Below are 22448 nucleotides of genomic sequence, written 5' to 3'. Positions count from 1 at the left end.
CATAAAATGAGTGATAATGGTGAATATAGACCATGCAATTTCATTCCTTTCCTGGTCATTCAATGTTACTTAACTCATTTAGTGCAATTGAAATTTCCACTATGATGTGCAGAAGATTAGCTGACATGCAATTGGTCTCAGAATTCTCTACGTCTATAACTGACAGAATAGGCTGTGCCTCAAAGCTACATTTACAGATGCAATTATTTTTCTCATGTCAGAAACATCTAAAATATACAGTTAAAATTACTCGGTTATACTACACACATTAAGACCAAAACTTTTGCTACATGAAGTGCATTCTGTGTGCCTTGAGAAAATTCATCTTCTGTACAGGAGGATGGATACAGAGGACACTGAAGCACAAGATTTAGAGTATAGTTGAAGTGAACTATATAGCTGACTACATAGCTGTATATGACGTTGGGAAAAGTCACAATCCAAAGCTACGTAGCTCGTAGCGCTTAGTCCGCACTTTTTAGCCACCTAAAATGCTTGCATGATGAGTTGTTCATTAAACAAACATGGATACCCCTTCAAAAAACCGATCTATGCAATCTGAAGAAGTGATAGAAATAAAATTGGAAGTGCAATTTTTTTTTTTTTTTTACAAGTTGTTTTACGTTGCACCGACACAGATAGGTCTTAAAGCGACAATGGGACAGGAAGAGGCTAGGAGTGGGAAGGAAGCGGCCGTGGCCTTAATTAAGGTACAGCCCCAGAATTTGCTTGGTGTGAAAATGGGAAACCACGGAAAACCATCTTCAGGGCTGCCGAGAGTGGGGATCGAACCCACTATCTCCCAAATACTGGATACTGGCCGCACTTAAGCGACTGCAACTATCAAGTCAAGACTAGTTTCGACCCCTAGGGGGTCATCTTCAGTTGACATGCATTAAAAATGTATTTTTTACAAAAACATCACATGTAGTGGTAAAAGCTTAAATTAATTTGAACCGATCATAAATGTTGGTATGTCTGGTACATTTGGGCTATAGTATGTGTCAATTTTGAGTTTTTAGCACACAGTGTGAAGGTAGTTGATTAACTAGTGTGCATCATCCATGAAGTCACATGTTATTTTTTATGCTACTACCATCCAATTTTTTTGGGTTATACAATGTGGAATATACATACATTTGTGCAAATCAACAGTGGCAAGTTTAACAATATACATTTAAAGTTGGTTCATAAATTACACAAATTGGCTATTGATTAGTCATATGAAAATGTAGGACATTGGTTTGAACACTTTTGACTGAAATATCAATGTAACACCTTACTGGCATATATCTTAGATGCTAAAATCAGTTTATAAAGCCTGTTATTCTTGATTGAGTCTTGGAATAGGGTTAATTTTTTTTTTTTTTTAAATAAAAACTATTTACTTAGTATAGGCATTAAATAATGCTGTTAAAATGGACATATAACTAAAACAGTGGTATATGTATGCCATATATGCCTGGTTAAAAACACATTACATTAATGTTATTGATATGTGGTGCTACATGTACATTGTTTTGGAATAAATGGGGTTGACGAATTTTTCACAACAGTCTTAGATATAGTGTTCCGATAAAATGGGTCCGTAAAAATATTTATATGTAAAAAACGGTTAGGTAAGTATTTGAATAATCCGCTTGCAGATCAGGTAATACTTAGTTATATATCTGGAGATATTTTAGGCAGCTACTAATGTTGGAGTTATTAGAAATCTTGAATATATTAATGGAGCATGTTTTTCCATCCGTATGTCGTGATGTTTAAAGTTGGTGACATTTGTCAGAACGTGTTGAAATTATGCGTCTTGATGCACGTTGATTTTATCATGGAAGCGTATATGTTGTAAAAACAAGGTACAGTATCTGGAAATAGAAATAATAAGTGTGATAATGGTGTGGTATGAAAGTGTAATAGCAAATCGTATGTCGTTTTACTTACGTAAGGTGTTGGAACCGTGCATTCTTTGTAGCTGCCTGTTGAGATCTGATACGTGTTGCTCTGAGATTGTAGTTAGCGGCGGTAGAGGGGAGGTTTGGGGGGATGGGTGGAGTGTTAGTAATGGGAGTGGGGTTGGAGGGGAGGAAGTCTTGGGGCGGTTGATTTGAACGTATAGATTTTTGTTTACTTATTCTTTTGATGTAGAAATCTTTTAATAAGGGAATTACTGCATGAAAAAGAATATTGTTTCTGTCTATACTTTCATTTAAGTTGGAGTTCGGATTGACGTATTTGTCTAAATTTATGTAAAATTCTTCTATTATGCTGAGCAAGGGACTTTTTGGATTCATATTGAGGATTTGCATGTCGTTCTTAATGTCCGTAAAATTATGTTTTTGTTCGTCAATGTGCTGACCCATAGCTGAGAAATGTCTGTGTTTGACGGCGTTGACATGTTCATTATATCGTATTAAAAAACTTCTACCAGTGAGCCCTACATAGCTGGCTCGGCAGTCGTTGCATTTGAGGCGATAGACTCCTGAGTGATTGTATTTATTTATGTTATTAACTGATTTGGAATTGTATAGTATGTTGGTGTTACTGCGTGCAGTTTTGTATGCTATTTTTAGGCCTTGTTTTTTGAAGATATTTGTTATGGGATGTATATGGTTATTGTTGTAAGTAAACAGTGCATATTCTTTTTTATTTTTGGTGATTCTGGTTAGCTTGGTTTTAGGTTGGTTTTTGACTTTGTTGATGATCCGGTTTATCATTTCTCTTTTATATCCGTTTTGTTTTGCTATTTCGTGGATTGTGTTTAATTCTTTATTTAGATTTTCCTTTGAAAGTGGAATGTTGTATGCTCTGTGAATCATACTATAGTATGCAGCTCTCTTATGAGCATGTGGGTGGGTGGAGTCTATCTTTATTGTATTTGATGTATGGGTAGGTTTTCTATATATGTTGTATGTTAGGTGGTTGTTATGTCTAGTTATGGATATATCTAAATAGTTTATGGTGTTGTTATATTCAGTGTCCATGGTAAATTTAATATTTGGATCTATTCTATTTAGTTGTTCTAAGATTATGTTTTCATTAGTATGTCTATTGTCCATGATTATAAATGCATCATCGACAAACCTGCACCAATAGATGATATTTTCTACTTTTTTAATTTCTTGGTGTTCTAAGTAATCCATAGATATATATCAGCTATTATGCCTGATATTGGTGATCCCATGGGTAATCCTTTCTGTTGATAGATAGTGTCATGGAACTTGAAATAATTGTTATTGATAGCGAATTGTAAAAGTTTTATAAATTCATCTATTTCCAATTTGCTTAGCTTACTGTGGTTATAAAGATTGGATTCTATGATAGTGATAGTTTTTTGTGTGGGTATATTGGGATACATGTTTGTAATATCATATGTTGCTAGCTTGTAGAAGTGTTCTATTCTTATATTCTTAGTAATATTGCAAAAATCTATTGAGTTTTTTATGGTTTTATTTGCTTGAAAGACATAATGTTTTTTGAGGAATTTTTGTATGTATTTGGATAATTTATAAATAGGGCTTGGCCTATAGTTTATTATGGGTCTCATAGGAATGTTGTCTTTATGGATTTTAGGGTAAGCTTTAGCTGTAGGTATCCCTGGATTCATGGTGATTAATTTTGTAGTTTCCTGTTCGTTCAAGAGAAAATTGATGTTTTTTAGGAGAGTTTTTAAGTTTTTTTGGATACTGTTAGTAGGATCTTTAGTCTTAATTTGAAAAGTTTCATCTTGAAAGCAGGTTTTTGTTTTTGTTATATATTCCTCTTTATCCATAATGACTGTAGTGTTTCCTTTATCTGCCTTTGTTACTATTAGGTTATTTTGCTGGATTTTATTTTTGAGTACCTTAATTTGTGTTTGGTTTGTGATATCTTGATTCTGAGGTTTTTGAGTGATCTTATCAATATATTGTGGTAGTGTTTTTTTAATTTCATATCTAATTTCATTTTGTTTTTCTTGGGGTATTTTGTTTAGAGCATCTTCTGTTTCAGTAATAATAGTGAATAATGAACATGTCAACGCCGTCAAACACAGACATTTCTCAGCTATGGGTCAGCACATTGACGAACAAAAACATAATTTTACGGACATTAAGAACGACATGCAAATTCTCAATATGAATCCAAAAAGTCCCTTGTTCAGCATAATAGAAGAATTTTACATAAATTTAAACAAATACGTCAATCCGAACTCCAACTTAAATGAAAGTATAGACAGAAACAATATTCTTTTTCATGCAGTAATTCCCTTATTAAAAGATTTCTACATCAAAAGAATAAGTAAACAAAAATCTATACGTTCAAATCAACCGCCCCAAGACTTCCTCCCCTCCAACCCCACTCCCATTACTAACACTCCACCCATCCCCCCAAACCTCCCCTCTACCGCCGCTAACTACAATCTCAGAGCAACACGTATCAGATCTCAACAGGCAGCTACAAAGAATGCACGGTTCCAACACCTTACGTAAGTAAAACGACATACGATTTGCTATTACACTTTCATACCACACCATTATCACACTTATTATTTCTATTTCCAGATACTGTACCTTGTTTTTACAACATATACGCTTCCATGATAAAATCAACGTGCATCAAGACGCATAATTTCAACACGTTCTGACAAATGTCACCAACTTTAAACATCACGACATACGGATGGAAAAACATGCTCCATTAATATATTCAAGATTTCTAATAACTCCAACATTAGTAGCTGCCTAAAATATCTCCAGATATATAACTAAGTATTACCTGATCTGCAAGCGGATTATTCAAATACTTACCTAACCGTTTTTTACATATAAATATTTTTACGGACCCATTTTATCGGAACACTATATCTAAGACTGTTGTGAAAAATTCGTCAACCCCATTTATTCCAAAACAATGTACATGTAGCACCACATATCAATAACATTAATGTAATGTGTTTTTAACCAGGCATATATGGCATACATATACCACTGTTTTAGTTATATGTCCATTTTAACAGCATTATTTAATGCCTATACTAAGTAAATAGTTTTTATTTAAAAAAAAAAAAAAATTAACCCTATTCCAAGACTCAATCAAGAATAACAGGCTTTATAAACTGATTTTAGCATCTAAGATATATGCCAGTAAGGTGTTACATTGATATTTCAGTCAAAAGTGTTCAAACCAATGTCCTACATTTTCATATGACTAATCAATAGCCAATTTGTGTAATTTATGAACCAACTTTAAATGTATATTGTTAAACTTGCCACTGTTGATTTGCACAAATGTATGTATATTCCACATTGTATAACCCAAAAAAAATTGGATGGTAGTAGCATAAAAAATAACATGTGACTTCATGGATGATGCACACTAGTTAATCAACTACCTTCACACTGTGTGCTAAAAACTCAAAATTGACACATACAATAGCCCAAATGTACCAGACATACCAACATTTATGATCGGTTCAAATTAATTTAAGCTTTTACCACTACATGTGATGTTTTTGTAAAAAATACATTTTTAATGCATGTCAACTGAAGATGACCCCCTAGGGGTCGAAACTAGTCTTGACTATATTTACCAGCTTAATGTAAATTAATTTTGTATTGATAAGGTGGAGACTCATATTTATATTGTTTTTTGTAAAGTAATATCTATCAATACGGAAATGAAACTTATAAACAACAGTGCAACTATCAAGCTCGGTGAAGTGGAATTTAGCATAATAACTTAACACATTAAACTCGGAGGCACATCTGTAACGCATTAGCTGTTGATACTGAGCATTTTAGCCTTATTTTGCTGGTTTATAACTTCAATATTTTTTAAGCTAAATTAATTATTCATTCAATGTTACTTCATTTGGTGTAATTGAAATTTCCACTAGGATGTGTAGAAGATCAGCCAACACGCAATTAGTCTCAGAATTCTGTGCACGTAAAAAGAAGGCATATCAGAAAAGGCTCCAAACAACGATTGATGCAGACAGGGAATTGTAGACAGATGAAAGAAACACAGCAAAACAATCCAAGAAGTCATTGGGAAGATTTCAGTAATAACTTGGAAAGGCAAGGTCAAGGGACAGGGAAACCTTTCGGTACAGTAATTAAAAAACTTAGGAAGGGAGGGAAAAATGGAAATGAATAGTGTTCTGGTTGAATCAGGTGAACTCATAATAGATCCCACGGAATCACTGAACGGGGGGAAAGGAATATTTTGAAAATCTTTTCCAAAATGAACCAGGTGAAAATGTGTACACGAAAAGAATGTCGATGGTGAAGGAAAAACTGGATATTGCCATTAATATGTCGGACATTAACAGCTACCATCGCCTTGGTGTACCAAAGGGAACAACGGCTGATCAGGCTGCCACGGGTAAACACCCGTAGACTGTCAAGTTCCTGAGGTACCACGATCATGACCGCATCCTGAGACCTAAGCGTCAGTTGAAAGGCACATGATTTCACCTGAGAGAATCGCTCACGGACATCAGAAAGAATATTTTAAACAGTGCACGTGATCAATTTGGACTAAACCATGTTTGGAGACATTGTTGCTCTAATGTGACGAGGGAGAGAGAGAGAGAGAGAGAGAGAGAGAGAGAGAGAGAGAGAGAGAGAGAGAGAGAGAGAGAGAGAGAGAGAGAGAGAGAGAGAGAGAGAGAGAGAGAGAGAGAGAGAGAGTGTGTGTGTGTGTGTGTGTGTGTGTGTGTGTGTGTGTGTGTGTGTGTGTGTGTGTGTGTGTGTGTGTGTGTGTGTGTGTGTGTGTGTGTGTGTGTGTGTGTGTGTGTGTGTGTGTGTGTGTGTGTGTGTGTGTGTGTGTGTGTGTGTGTGTGTGTGTGTGTGTGTGTGTGTGTGTGTGTGTGTGTGTGTGTGTGTGTGTGTGTGTGTGTGTGTGTGTGTGTGTGTGTGTGTGTGTGTGTGTGTGTGTGTGTGTGTGTGTGTGTGTGTGTGTGTGAAACCGATTGTGTCTCTGGAAGTATTTGCGGGGATAACAAGGTGTAACCATACAAGAGTACAAATCCCTGATTTGTTAGGTTAGGAAATTTTCGTAAGTTAATTTGTAATATAAAGTAGTGACAATCATGTGATTTTGCTAAGTTAAGATGTGAGAACATAGTATCATTAGAAGAATTGACATTTAGGGAATATGGCACATGAATATCATTATAATTTTGTATAACTTTGGGTGAAGATCTGTGCATATGGTATAGTGGTGAAGATTGCTCAAGATTGTGTAACATGGGAAACGGTGGCTAAATCGAGGAAGATGGTTGGAGTCTATTGAAAGTGTTCCAACAAGTAACTTGAAAACCAAGGGTGCAGTCGGAACATACAGGCCAAGGATCGTGATGCATCAATGTAGAATAAACACGTAATAGTGCTAATCTTATGTATCGACTGCTCCAGTAAAAAAACCTGAAAACAAGGCTTTCAGAAGACTGCTTCCACTTCTGAACATTTCTCAGGACTGAACTTGTAGAAGGTAAATCATTTTGTAGAAAATGAAAATCCACAGCCTGTTTCCAGTCATTTGACCGGGTCAGGAATGGATGGCGAGGATGGGAATTGTGCCAGCTGCCTAGGCCTGTTGCACTCCTCTGGGGCAATGATTAATGAATGATTAATGAAATGAAATGATATTGGAGAGTGTTGCTGGAATGAAAGATGACAGGGAAAACTGGAGTACCCAGAGAAAAACCTGTCTTGCCTCCACTTTGTCCAGCACTAATCTTACATGGAGTGACCGGGATTTGAACCACAGAAACCAGCAGTGAGAGGCCGGCTTGCTGCCACCTGAGCCATGGAGGCTCCCAATTTTGTAGACTTGTAGAATATTCAAGCCTCAAATTTATTTTTACTATGAACATTCAGCAACACCACCATCAATTTCCATATTTTTGGCTTAGGTGAGTGTTTATTTTATCTTTATGGTCTGATTTTATGTTTACCTCAGAACAAGTAAATCCATGGGGAAGTACATATTGTACATTTTTTAAATTAAATATGTGTACCCTAGTCACCAATCTTAATGAACCACCACTGGCTATGGGACACAAGTGTTACAATTTGAGCCTTCAAACATCCAAAATACATAGATTCCCAGTCCTACGTACCAACTATCCGAGCTATGCTTCAAAGAACAAATCATTGGGTACCTTATACCTCAGGCCTCTGCGATAACCTTTCTATAAACTTATCATGCAGAATTACTACCCATCTTCAAGTAGAGTTATTTCTTCAATAATCCACAGGCAAATAGCTTATTTACTTCATTCATCTAAGACAGAGTTACAATTTTGCCTTTTCTTCCACTACTAATTTGCCTTTCCCAGAAATGTCAGCACCACAAAACATTGTTTTATTCTAAACAAAACTTATGATCTAGGGCTGACTTCTCTTCAGCAGTTACAAGTGATATTATTGGCTAAATATATTAAATTACACATTAGTTGCAATAAATTAGGTTTTTTTAAATTATGCATTCAAACTCAGATTTGAGGTTCTCTGCTGCATCAACAAGATTCTGTCTTCATAAAATTAACCAGACAATTCTTTTATCATCATAGCAACTCAACTGGTGCTAAGGTTTAAACAGGAGATTTCAGTTTTCTTTAAATGGAAGAGTAATAAGTCTTGTTTTAAAGGTTTACTTACTGACAATTCCTTCATATTAATTTAATTGAAACTATGTGAATAAGGTGAAAACAATTTTTTCAATATGATTTAATGAACATCTTTCTGCAAGTCCAATAAAACTGTTACAACACAACATGAGCATTGTCCTTTTTCTTTGTTACTGTCCTAACACAAAGTATTCCCCCCACTCTCCACGCTTCTTATGGTACAGTCCTTACTAAGATGAATGATGTCCAGTCGGAGTGTCTGCAGATATCTCATGTCCTTCTCAGCCTTCAAATGACCTGTTTGCTCTCACATTCTGACATAAAAGCTGAACTAACCACATTCATGTTCCTCAAACCAGGATTTAAATCTTTAGACAAACCAGGAATCAGAACCAATTCTTCCAAGTAAGAGGCAGACAACAAACAAACTCTTGTCCTCATCTGAAGGTGGTGCAGCTCTTTTCAGGCACACGCCCATTGGAGGTGAGCTGCATGTACCATTTCAACCACCTACCAGCCCTCCTGCCATTCTTAAATTTCTGGCAGTACCGGGAATCGAACCCGGGCCCCGAGGACGGCAGCTAATAACACTAACCGTTACACTACGGAGGCGGACAGTAAGAGGCAGAGACATTACCTCTATCATGAGGCCAGCACAAAATTCTAATTCATACGTTAAATTTTCTGCCTGCTGTCATTTCTTGATGGATACAGTACTTTTGCATCCATCTTTTGGCACAGGCCAGAGTAAAGCGTAGCTTCTACTGAAGTCCCAGTCAACATCCATGGCTGTGACAATATGGAAGCAACTTGCATATGGGTGGTGCTGAGTAATGACATTCAGAGCACGATTCGTGCATATGAGTGTTATGAAATGTGTTGCTCATAGGGTCAGTCTTGCTGCAATAGTACTTTCTGACCCAGTGGGAAAAGCAATGGCAAACTACCCCCTCATCTTGCCTAGTACGCCTCATTATGGTGCTACCATTAGTTTTTGGGGTTTCCTTATAACCGCATAACCTTTGGTGGTGCTATTTGAGGATCCAACCAGCCTCTGGGCTGATGACCTCACAGACAGACAGACAGACGTTAAATTTGTAGCTATTTACTGAAAGCTTAGAAAAACATACCAGTGTTCACTAAGATCAAGAGTATCTTCTCACTTTAATTTCTTTTTTTTCAAGTTGCTTTACGTTGCACCGACTCAGATACGTCTTATGGCGACGATGGGAAGGAAGCAGCTGTGGCCTTAATTAAAGTACAGAGCCAACATTTACTTGGTGTGAATATGGGAAACCACGGAAAACCATCTTCAGGGTTGCCAACAGTGGGGTTCGAACCCACTATCTCCCAAATACTGGAAACTGGCTGTACTTAAGCAACTACCACTATCGAGCCCTGTTCACTTTCAATCCATCAACTCCTTAGGCATTTTATGAATACACACACACACACCTCTACAGCCAAGTGCTCCATGACATGCAGCATACTGGGGTTTGAAGCCAAAGTTGATTAGTTCAAACCCAGGCATGACAAAAATTTATCAGCTCTGCTGTTTATGGATTTCCTCCAGGTGTACACTTCAGAAAAATGCTATGAATGTACCTCATATTGCACCATTCCTATACAATTTACAATTACACACAGAGTACTGAAAGATACATCTAATTTCTACAAGACAGAAAGAGAAAAAAAAACATGCACACAAACACATTCATTCTCTCTCTGTACACACACAGGGTCTCTCTCCTCAACCCAGACCAAGTGCACAGTGTTTGTACTCTGCGCTACAGCAGCTGCCTCAGCCCAACTTACGTCGCACGTGACTGCCCTGCTTTAAGCGTGTATACAATCTTATATGAAATCTTACCTTATAAAAGATACTGGAAGTGTCATGCTTCATAATGAGGGACTTCATAAACACCATTAGGATTTTCTGCAAACCAATAGCGAGAGTTATGACTGTACATACCATCATTAAGAAGAAACCAGGCCTCGTCAAAAAAGAACACAAGCTGTGGGTCGAATATACGATCATTCAATGATGCAAGACATCACTCACAATATCTTACCCTTGTGGATGGATCGGTCGGTTTTAATCAATGGGCCCGTGTAAACCTGTATGGTTAGATGTGTAACATCTTTGTAGCTCTGTGTGCAGAAAAAACCGAAACCCCTACTTGTGCTAATTTTCTGAGTGATTTATTCGGTGACCGTACAAGATTCGCACCAATGTCATCTAGGATTTCCTCTGTTAAAACAGTTTGTGTGCACACAGGTTTCTTACTGAGCACTGAGCCAGTAGTTTCAAATTTATTTACAATTACGTGAAGCACTTCACCAGGAAATTGCTGAACAAATGCATCACATACTCGTCGAGCCGACTTGTTCTTAAAATAACTTTTACATACAAAAATATGGAGTTGCTATAATAACTGTCTCACCATGTCAACAGTTCAGATTCAGACTGGCTACCGATGCTAGGTCGAACATGTGCACGCTCCTTGCAAGGTCAAGGACTATGTGCGATCTTCCCGTATAGCTGCTTAGGTCGGGAAGAGTAAACACACTGCTGGACGATCTGGGTTTATAAGAGAGACTCTGTCTGTATGTGTGTGTGTGTGTATCGGGGTGGTGAGGGGGTGTACACATCACTGTAGTTACGCAACAGCATGACCTAGGTGTAATACTCGATACAAAATTACAATTTAAGACCCACACAGAAACATACACAACCAAGGCTATGTATACATGGTGGATAATGTATAACGAATACCCTACTTTTTGCTGACGACTGCAAGATATTTAGGGAGATCAGGAATCCAGCAGATGCAACTCTGCTACAGTCCTCACTTAATGCCCACTCGAACTGGTGCTGTACTTGGAAACTTATCCCCAATCCACAAAAATGCAGCCACATGACCATAACACTACGTAAATCTCCTCTACCAACATCATATTACCTACTCGACAAGCCCATCACTGTATTTAAACAACAGCGTGACCTAGGTGTAATATTCAATACAAAATTACAATTTAAGACCCACATAGCAACATATACAACCAAGGCTATGAAATTTCTAGGCATTCTCTAATGCTTCACAGTAATTTCTGACCCCATTGCTCTTCGTCACTTCTTCCTCACAATCAATCAACCTCTCTTAAACTACTGCTCTCCGATTTGGACAACAGCCTCCCCTTCCAATACTAACCAGTTAGACAGAGCAGTGTCCTTCTTTGCTGCAATTGTAAGGAACAGAAACCCCAAGCTCAGAAATCTGTCTATGCAGCAGGTATTAAGGGCAATAAATGTGTCACCGCTGCATATCACGCGACAGGTAGCTGACTTGAGTTTCCTCTGCGGGATCATAAATGAGCATTACCGCTCAGAACATCTTGTCTCACTCTTCTCTCTCCGTGTTACTTCCCGCTCCACCAGGATCAAAGACCTTCTCCACATTCCCCACACTCAGCACTCAATACTTCAACGATCTTTCCTAATACACCTCCTATCAATCAATCAATCAATACTGATCTGCATTTAGGGCAGTCGCCCAGGTGGCAGATTCCCTATCTGTTGCTTTCCTAGCCTTTTCCGAAATGATTTCAAAGAAATTGGAAATTTATTGAACATCTCCCTTGGTAAGTTATTCCAATCCCTAACTCCCCTTCCTATAAATGAATATTTGCCCCAGTTTGTCCTCTTGAATTCCAACTTTATCTTCATATCGTGATCTTTCCTACTTTTATAAACGCCATTCAAACCTATTCGTCTACTAATGTCATTCCACGCCATCTCTCCGCTGACAGCTCGGAACATACCACTTAGTCGAGCAGCTCTTCTTCTTTCTCTCAATTCTTCCCAACCCAAACATTGCAACATTTTTGTAACGCTACTCTTTTGTCGGAAATCACCCAGAACAAATCGAGCTGCTTTTCTTTGGATTTTTTCCAGTTCTTGAATCAGGTAATCCTGGTGAGAGTCCCATACACTGGAACCATACTCTAGTTGGGGTCTTACCAGAGACTTATATGCCCTCTCCTTTACATCCTTACTACAACCCTTAAACACCCTCATAACCATGTGTAGAGATCGGTACCCTTTATTTACAATCCCATTTATGTGATTACCCCAGTGAAGATCTTTCCTTATATTAACACCTAGATACTTACAATGATCCCCAAAAGGAACTTTCACCCCATCAACGCAGTAATTAAAACTGAGAGGACTTTTCCTATTTGTGAAACTCACAACCTGACTTTTAGCCCCGTTTATCAACATACCATTGCCTGCTGTCCATCTCACAACATTTTCGAGGTCAAGTTGCAGTTGCTCACAATCTTGTAACTTATTTATCACTCTATAGAGAATAACATCATCCGCAAAAAGCCTTACCTCCGATTCCACTCCTCTACTCATATCATTTATATATATAAGAAAACATAAAGGTCCGATAACACTGCCCTGAGGAACTCCCCTCTCAACTATTACAGGGTCAGACAAAGCTTCACCTACTCTAACTCTCTGAGATCTATTTTCTAGAAATATAGCAACCCATTCAGTCACTCTTTTGTCTAGTCCAATTGCACTCATTTTTGCCAGTAGTCTCCCATGATCCACCCTATCAAATGCTTTAGACATGTCAATCGCGATACAGTCCATTTGACCTCCAGAATCCAAGATATCTGCTATATCTTGCTGGAATCCTACAAGTTGAGCTTCAGTGGAATAACCTTTCCTAAAACCGAATTGCCTTCTATCGAACCAGTTAATTTCACAAACATGTCTAATATAATCAGAAAGAATGCCTTCCCAAAGCTTACATACAATGCATGTCAAACTTACTGGCCTGTAATTTTCAGCTTTATGTCTATCACCCTTTCCTTTATACACAGGGGCTACTATAGCAACTCTCCATTCATCTAGTATAGCTCCTTCGACCAAACAATAATCAAATAAGTACTTCAGATATGGTACTACATTCCAACCCATTGTCTTTAGTATATCCCCAGAAATCTGATCAATTCCAGCCGCTTTTCTAGTTTTCAACTTTTGTATCTTATTGTAAATGTCATTGTTATCATATGTAAATTTTATTACTTCTTTGGCCTTAGTCTCTTCCTCTATCTCGACATTATCCTTGTAACCAACAATCTTTACATACTGCTGACTGAATACTTGTGCCTTTTGAAGATCCTCACATACACACTCCCCTTGTTCATTAATTATTCCTGGAATGTCCTTCTTGGAACCTGTTTCTGCCTTAAAATACCTATACATAACCTTCCATTTTTCACTAAAATTTGTATGACTGCCAATTATGCTTGCCATCATGTTATCCTTAGCTGCCTTCTTTGCTAGATTCAATTTTCTAGTAAGTTCCTTCAATTTCTCCTTACTTCCACAGCCATTTCTAACTCTATTTCTTTCCAGTCTGCACCTCCTTCTTAGTCTCTTTATTTCTCTATTATAATAAGGTGGGTCTTTACCATTCCTTACCACCCTTAAAGGTACAAACCTGTTTTCGCATTCCTCAACAATTTCTTTAAACCCATCCCAGAGTCTGTTTACATTTTTATTTACCGTTTTCCACCGATCATAGTTACTTTTGAGAAACTGCCTCATACCTGCTTTATCAGCCATATGGTACTGCCTAACAGTCCTACTTTTAAGACCTTCCTTTCTATCGCATTTATTTTTAACTACCACAAAAACAGCTTCATGATCACTAATACCATCTATTACTTCAGTTTCCCTATAGAGCTCATCTGGTTTTATCAGCACGACATCCAGGATATTTTTCCCTCTGGTTGGTTCCATCACTTTCTGAATCAGCTGTCCTTCGCATATTAACTTATTTGCCATTTGTTGGTCATGCTTCCTGTCGTTCGCATTTCCTTCCCAATTGACGTCTGGCAAATTCAGATCTCCCGCTACAATCACATTTCTTTCCATGTCGTTTCCCACATAGCTGACTATCCTATCAAATAATTCTGAATCCGCATCAGTGCTACCCTTTCCCGATCTGTACACTCCAAATATATCAAGTTGCCTATTATCTTTAGAAATGAGCCTTACACCTAGAATTTCATGTGTCTCATCTTTAACTTTTTCGTAGCTTACAAATTCTTCTTTCACCAGAATGAAAACTCCCCCTCCCACCTTTCCTATCCTATCTCTACGATACACACTCCAGTGTCGTGAGAAAATTTCTGCATCCATTATATCATTTCTCAGCCATGATTCGACTCCTATTACAATATCTGGTAAATATATATCTATTAAATTACTTAATTCTATTCCTTTCTTTACAATACTTCTACAGTTCAGCACTAACAATTTTATGTCATCCCTACTTGATTTCCAGTTCCCTGTTCCCTTATCACCGCTCCCTAGGCCATCCCGTTTCCCTGAATGTACCTCCCTATTACCCTTCCAAACAAATTTCCTAACTTATACGAACCACTGCGGTTTAAATGAAGGCCATCCGAGCGCAGATCCCTATCTCCTACCCACCCATTAGGATCTAGAAATTTCACTCCCAGTTTCCCACATACCCACTCCATAGTCTCATTTAAATCCCCAATCACCCTCCAGTCAGTATCCCTCCTACACAGTATTCCACTAATAACAATCTCCGCTTTCTTAAACTTCACCCGTGCTGCATTTACCAGATCCCACACATCTCCAACTATGTTGGTACTTATATCAGCTTGCCTTACGTTGTTGGTACCAACGTGAAACACTACCACCTTCTCCTTCCCCTCCTCCCTCTCTTCTACTTTCCTCAACATCTGCCTCAACCTAATTCCTGGATAACATTCTACCCTGGTTCCCTTTCCTCCACACACTTTCCCCACGTGTCTAACGATGGAATCCCCCATGACCAGAGCCTCAACCCTACCCACCTCATTTGATCCCCTCCCCTCCTGGTCAGCCCTATCTTTCCTGATAGCTGCAGAAGCTACTTCCTCCTCTCTTTAACAATATTAATAGGAGACAAGAACTTGATATAGCATCAAATAAAAGCATATTCAAGAGGGGTGTAAATAGTCTCTTAAAGATAAGTTGATGTGAAGTGATTATACCGTTACAGTGAAACCTTGATTCTCCGTTTTCCGAGGGACCATGAAAATAAAACGTACAATACGGGAAAACGGAAAATCCGGGAATGAATGAAAACCATCAACAATTTGGCTAAACATCACAAAAATGAAATATGTATAATTATAATCTTACAAAAACTCCTAAACCAAACCAAACTACAGCCCCAGTGGGACTTTCTGCCAAGCGACAGCTGCTCAGCCCGAAGACCTGCAGATTACGAGGTGCGCATGGTCAGTGCGACGAATCCTCTCGGCCGATATTCCTGCCTTTGTAGATCGGGGTCGCCATCTCACCATTAGATAGCTCCACAATTAAAGGCAATCACATAGGCTGAGTGGACCTGGAACCAGACTTACATCCAGGTAAAATTGCCTGACCTGGTCGTAATCGAACCCGGGCCCTCTGGATGAGAGGCGGGCATGTTAGACCGCGAAAGTGCATTAATTACCGGTACGCGAGTTTAAAATCTCGATACTTTATATTCAATTTTACAGGAGAATCTTCGTCATTTTCCCGTGAAAACGTCTTTCAGTTCAGCAACTTTGATTACGCTAGCCAAACTCTTCGATAAATCTAACAACGCCAAGCCAAACGACAATCGACCAAAAGTAGTTTTTAATTCTCTCATCTAATAAAATAAAGCACATTAGATACAAAAGCACCCAAAATGATGGCGAAATCCGTTCATTTCTTAATCTTTCATTGTAATTTGGTCTCCGGTATACTGTTCGTAGTTTCTGGAAATCTCGTACCGCGCAAATTAGGCCTACATCGACTTTTAAAGGTTATGTTGAACTCGAAAACATGGTTTCGAATCTATGTATCGATTCTTAAAAGTTCTCGAATGCATTAAATTCAATTATGCGCGTCACAAATCCAATCAAATTGGAAAGATAAAAGAAATATCAAAACTTCAGAAATTACGGTTATTTGTGACCTTGAGGTCATCTGGAAAGCGCGCTCACTGCTCATGTCAGTACGAGTTTGAAATGATACCAACCATTTAAAATGTAACGTGCGCAAATAAAACGACTGCGGTTTTTGGTATTTTAACACGAAAACGTAAAATTCCCAGTCTTACATTAGAACCTAAACAGTAATAGGCAATCCCAAGACCTCCCATGGCTTTCTTTTTTTAAAATGTAAGGTGCAACGTCCGTTTTGGTCTCGCTAACATAATTATGGACGATAATATCAAGAATACTGAATTTGTGTTAAGAAGGAGCAGTTTCGATTCCTGCCTGAAAGCCCAGTTACTCTGCAGTGCCCTGAGCAAAGTGCCGAAAACCTCTTCGGCAGTACGATCGAAAAAATGTCAAAATACAAACATCTAACCCTGGACATAATATGGACGTTTTATAAGTGCGAACATTTGACGAAACTCGTTCTGTCTTCAAGCAGAGCTGTCGAAATGCGCCTTGTCTCCTTGCAATTGTTGTGGCCACTCTCTGCTCTCTGCTTTATGATTTTCCGAGATTCTCTAAACAATACCACCCGAATGCGATGCTAAGATGGTCCCTTATGCAAGTTCACCGCCGACTGCTTTTCCAGTACCGGTACAGTAGGCCCTACTTGCTTTAATTATCGCAGTGATCCATAAATATTCCATAGCTGTCCTTTCGTGAGATACAGTTTATTAAAAAACGATTGATAGAGGATTTAGCATTGATGGGACTGGAATTTCTGGACGGTTGATCCGGGAAATCGTTTCTTCGAGGAACGGATAATGCGGGACTTTTACAACGTGATTTAATTACGATGCTCGCGGGACCGCGTAATTTGAACGCATATTCCGGGAAAACGTATTTTCCGGGAACGGATAACCGAGGTTCCACTGTATCTTGACCCACAACAACTTGGCTATGGACATGGACATTCTCATGGTTTTCGATTTGGACAGTTATAAGCCTGATCTTGTTATATTTTGTTATATTTTATTATGAAAGTTTACATTTCTTAATTAGTCTGTTGACAGTGCAAGTGAAATTTGCTCAGTGTAGCTGTATCTTGTGCTTCGTGAATAAATAAATATCTCAAAAGCTAAGCATTGTGTAAAAAACTGCCTGGAATAAGAGTTACTTGATATTAAGGAAGAAAGGACATGCTATTTGTTGTGTTTTATTTGGAGAATGTTTGAATGGTCATTTGTGGATCACATAACTTTTTTAAATGGGAATCAATATTTTAATTTTGTTTTTGCATTCCTCATACAAAATTAAACAACTTTTGTATAAAGAATTTTGCAATTGTTCGTACACCAACGTACAACCAACGTTTGAAGAGCGCAATGAATCATTGGACCCATTTGACACAGTCCACCATAACACTACGGCAAAGAGGCCATGAGACTCTGTGCCCGCTGTTTTCTTTACTTTCCTCAGTAGGATATCTGTCATTATTGTACTTGCAACCGCCTGCGAGTTCAGGTATATCCACTGGCAGTACGTACCTACTACAATCAGTTAACACCGAGTAACAACCATCAATTTCATGCAAGTCAATTGCGTATGCAGTTGTCTGTGGGTTGAAATGGACTGACTTTCACAACAAGATAAAGTGGAAATGATCCTCCCTTACGGGAATTCTAAGAGAGATGTGGAACAGGCTATTCCTGTGTACATGTGAAGGTTTCCTGATAGAAGAATCACATCAAGAGCTTCATTTTATCATGTGATAAAACAATTCACCGATGGTGGCAGTGTCCAGGCAAAGAAAAGGAAACGCAGATGAACCGCTATGGACGACGATAGGGCAGTTGCCATGCTAGCTGCAGTGAATTACAACACCCATGTCAGTTCTCGCTCATTAGCTACCAATGCAGAAATGTCCAAAAGCAGTGGCCTCAGAATATTGAAACGGCACAAATTCCATCCCTAGCATATATCATTACATCAAGAACTACATGGTGATGATTTTGTGAATAGACTAACGTTCTGTAGGTGGGCTCAGGACAGGCTGCGGAATAATATTAATTTTTTCAGGTAGAATTGTTTAGTGGCAAATGTACATTCACAAATCATGGTGAAGTAAATAGACACAATATGCACTATTGGGCTGTAGATAATCCACACTGGTTACGAGAAGTAGAACATCCGAAACCCTGGTCGGTTAATGTCTGGTGTGGGATTTCGGGTGCCAAGGTAACTGGACCGTACTTCATTGATGGCATCTTAACAGGTGCAAAGTACAGACACTTCTTAATGGAGGTGTACCATTTAAAACCAGAAAGCAATTGTGGTATCAGCACGATGGATGCCCTGCGCACTATACACATACTGCTCGGAATGTTTTAAATAACAATTACCATAATCGTTGGATAGGACGCACAGGTCCTGTCAATTGGCCTGCTTGGTCTCCTGACCTTACATACCTGGACTTTTTCTTATGGGGTTACCTAAAAGATCGAGTGTTTTGTGAAAAACCAACAACTCTGGACACCATGAAGGCACACATGTGAAATGCTTGTGACAGTATTGACAAAGACGTGCTTTTACAGACACATCAATCGTTCATTCACAGAGTTGAAAAATGCATTGGGGTAGAAAGGCATCATTTTGAACGTTTATTACGCTAAGATCCGGTGCGTATGCATCAATGTTGCACTGTCTATATCAGGAACATAAAGAACCATGTACTTATTAAAATGGTGTATAAAAAGCTGTTTTGTTTTTTATGAGGAATGCAAAAAGAAAATATGTTGGTTTACATTTTTAAAATGTCATGTAACCCTCAAATGACCATTCAAACGTTCTCCAAATAAAACATGACAAATAGCATGTTCTTTCCTCCTTAATATCAAACAAATTTTATTCCAGACAGCTCTTTATACAAGGCTTAATTTTTTGAAATATTGTACAGTCTCAACTTACGTGGTCCACACACCCTGTGTGTGTGCGCGCGCGCGCGTGCATGTGTGCGTGTGCATGTGCGTGCGTGTGTGACACAAACCTTGTTAGTCAAGATTGTTAGTGAATATGTGAATGAATAATCAAGATTCTATTCTACAGTACATTTTCAATAGGTTTAACAGTCATACTGAATTGTTTTACACATTCCATTATACTGCACTCAAGACATGCTGCCATTCAATTTTCTGAACAAGAAGATAGTGAAAAAAAAAAAAAGGGGGAAATTTCACTACACAGTTTCACAACACAAGGAAGGGTTAAGATAAAATAACTTACACACTGAACATTATCGATAACGTAGACACCTTGTGCATTGATGGCTATGAGTACTGACATGTCCTGATGAGTAATCAATGATGTAAGGCCACGAACAGGTTGTTCAACCTGACCTTGAAAAAATGCGGCCCTGGAAATAATTATAGTACATACACAAAGATGATCCCTAGATTCCTAGATAAGGAAACAGGAGTAAAGCTCAAGATAAAACAAATATACAGTAAAAACATGTACCAGTATACAGTATTGAATAATTAAAGTTGGGACAAAAATAACTCAAGTTCCATAGTATATTGAATACACATTATTTAAGTCAGTAACATCAAGCTTCAAAGCCTGAACTATGCCATGTATAATAAGTTACTACTACTACCTTTGTAGTAGTTTAAATTGATTCACTTTTTATGTTTGTATGTTTGCTTGTTTTCTTCCTTCTCTTCTAGCATATTCCATGGGTTTGATGAGGCTATTAAAATGTTTTCAAACTGCTTCCCCAACTAGCATAAAATAATTCCTCTTGGTATTTTATGATATTTCTTCCACTCAGATATGTTGAAGCCGTGCGGTTAGGAGTGCAGCTGTGAGGTCGCATCCAGGAGATAGTGGGTTTGAACCCCCCTGTCGGCAGCCCTGAAGATGGTTTTCCATGGTTTTTCCATTTTCACACCAGGAAAATGCTGGGGCTGTACCTTAAGGCCACAGCTGCTTCCTTCCCATTTTTAGGCCTTTCCTGCCCCGTCGTCGCCATAAGATCTATCTGTGTGGGTGCAACACAAAACAAATAACAAAAAAAGAAAGAAAAAAAAAGAGATGTTGAAACTGTAGTGAAGTTGTTATCAATCATTATTAATATGAAAATCATACAACAGTTAAGCTATTATGAACAACTGATAAATGGTTTCCCTTCAGTGTTAATTATGGAGCAAGAAAAGGAAAGAAAAACAAAACAAGAAATAAATCATTATTTTGTACGTCAGCAAGTTAAATAAACTGGTACACTTATTGAGTATCAGGAAATCACCTTCTTTCCTGGCCTTTTTCCCAATTATACTATGGTTGTCACTAATATGGAATAAGCCAGTTTTATGCCTGGATGCCCTTCCTGATGGCAATCCTGCAAGGAGGGTTGCATTCACTATTGCGCATCTGTGTGATAGTTGGTAGTGCGGACTACTGTATGTAAATGAAGATTTATATTAAGACAATCACAAACACACAGCACTTGAGTTAGAAGAATTAACCAAATGCAGCTAAAAACCCCGACCCAGCCACGAATGAAACCCAAAACCCTATGAGCCAAAGGCCACTACGCTGACTAGCTATCTGTTTTATATCGCACCGACTCAGACGGCTCTTATAGTGATAATGGTATAGGACAGGGCTAGGACTGGGAAGGAAGCGATCATAGCTTAACCAGGAAGTTTCTGGTGAGAAACAGACCTTTTTAGCGTGGAATATATTTTAGCTAAAAACAGGTTAATTCGTCACGCCCAATATTTTAAAGCGGGTAACAAGACAACTTGTCCTGCCCATTATGAGTGTATGCGTACGCAGAAGACAAGTTAATTAGTCTTTGCCACATCATGTCATATTTTATGTTCCAAAACATAATTCAATATTTTGTAAGACTTCCTTGAACTGCGGTCCACTGAGACAAATTCTGACACTAAGAAATGACAGGGCTAGGAGTGGCACACCACCATATAAAAAGAGGAAGAATAGATTAGAATGGAAGAAAAAAAGACTAAAAAGAGACAAAGTTGCCAAATGATTAACATCAAATGTTTGATGATCACATGCTTCTGCATCAAAAATTGTGATAAATAATATATATATTGTCCCTGTAAAGGCAAAGTATCGTAAGCAAAATTTTTGTCAAATTTGAGGTTACGATGTTTATACATCAATCAGACTCCACTGCACATGCTGGCAAAGTATCGTAAGCATCAAATGAATGTAGAGGGTAAAAGCAACGCAAAACAACAATTAACGTAACCACCATCAGTAATATACAGAACACCAGGTTATCGTAAGCGCCAGTCATTACATCTAAGCGCCTGAGTTACAATCTTGTAATCTGCGTATAGATTGTCATACGTGATGAGTTTTAATTGTGGAGGGAACTTAAGATGCGTCAGTTTCATTGTTCGTCACTGTTGTCGGTCACTGCTATAGTGCATGTTTTATATCTGCCTCAAATCAATTTGGCACTTGAAACATAAGGCAAAATCTGCCGGCGGACCTATCCGATGTTGATTGGCAGCTAGTGTAGTAGTGGAATGCAGAAGAGGGGCGGAAAGGAAAGAGAAGAGGCTGCTTCTTGTGAGAGACTTGATTGAGCAAGTACGGTCAGTAGCTAAACAAATCGGTTCATTGTCAGTACATATTCCTACCGTTCGTGCACAAAATGAATTATGATACTGAAAGTTCTAAACTGAAGTTTGCGACAACAAGAGGAGAAACACGAGAGATTGTTCAGTGTTCATAGTTTTATGAATAAGGAAGCTGAGGACAGAAAGAATAAAACACAAGAACATTACTTGTT

General features: G+C 38.3%; 1 protein-coding gene across 9 annotated transcripts in view; it reads right to left on the bottom strand.

Moving 5' to 3' along the window:
* Positions 1 to 22448, bottom strand: part of Bili (FERM domain-containing protein 8 Bili) — a 208961-nt gene that overhangs the window by 61268 nt on the left and 125245 nt on the right. For all 9 annotated transcript variants that reach the window (XM_067147768.2, XM_067147770.2, XM_067147764.2 and 6 more), the window contains one exon: positions 19904 to 20033. In XM_067147768.2, coding sequence (XP_067003869.2) covers positions 19904 to 20033 — 130 coding nt within the window. The remainder of the gene's footprint in view (positions 1 to 19903; positions 20034 to 22448) is intronic.

Source organism: Anabrus simplex, chromosome 5 (genome assembly GCF_040414725.1).
Source record: "Anabrus simplex isolate iqAnaSimp1 chromosome 5, ASM4041472v1, whole genome shotgun sequence".
In the NCBI taxonomy this organism is placed as follows: domain Eukaryota; kingdom Metazoa; phylum Arthropoda; class Insecta; order Orthoptera; family Tettigoniidae; genus Anabrus; species Anabrus simplex.
This window is presented reverse-complemented; position numbering and strand designations above follow the sequence as displayed.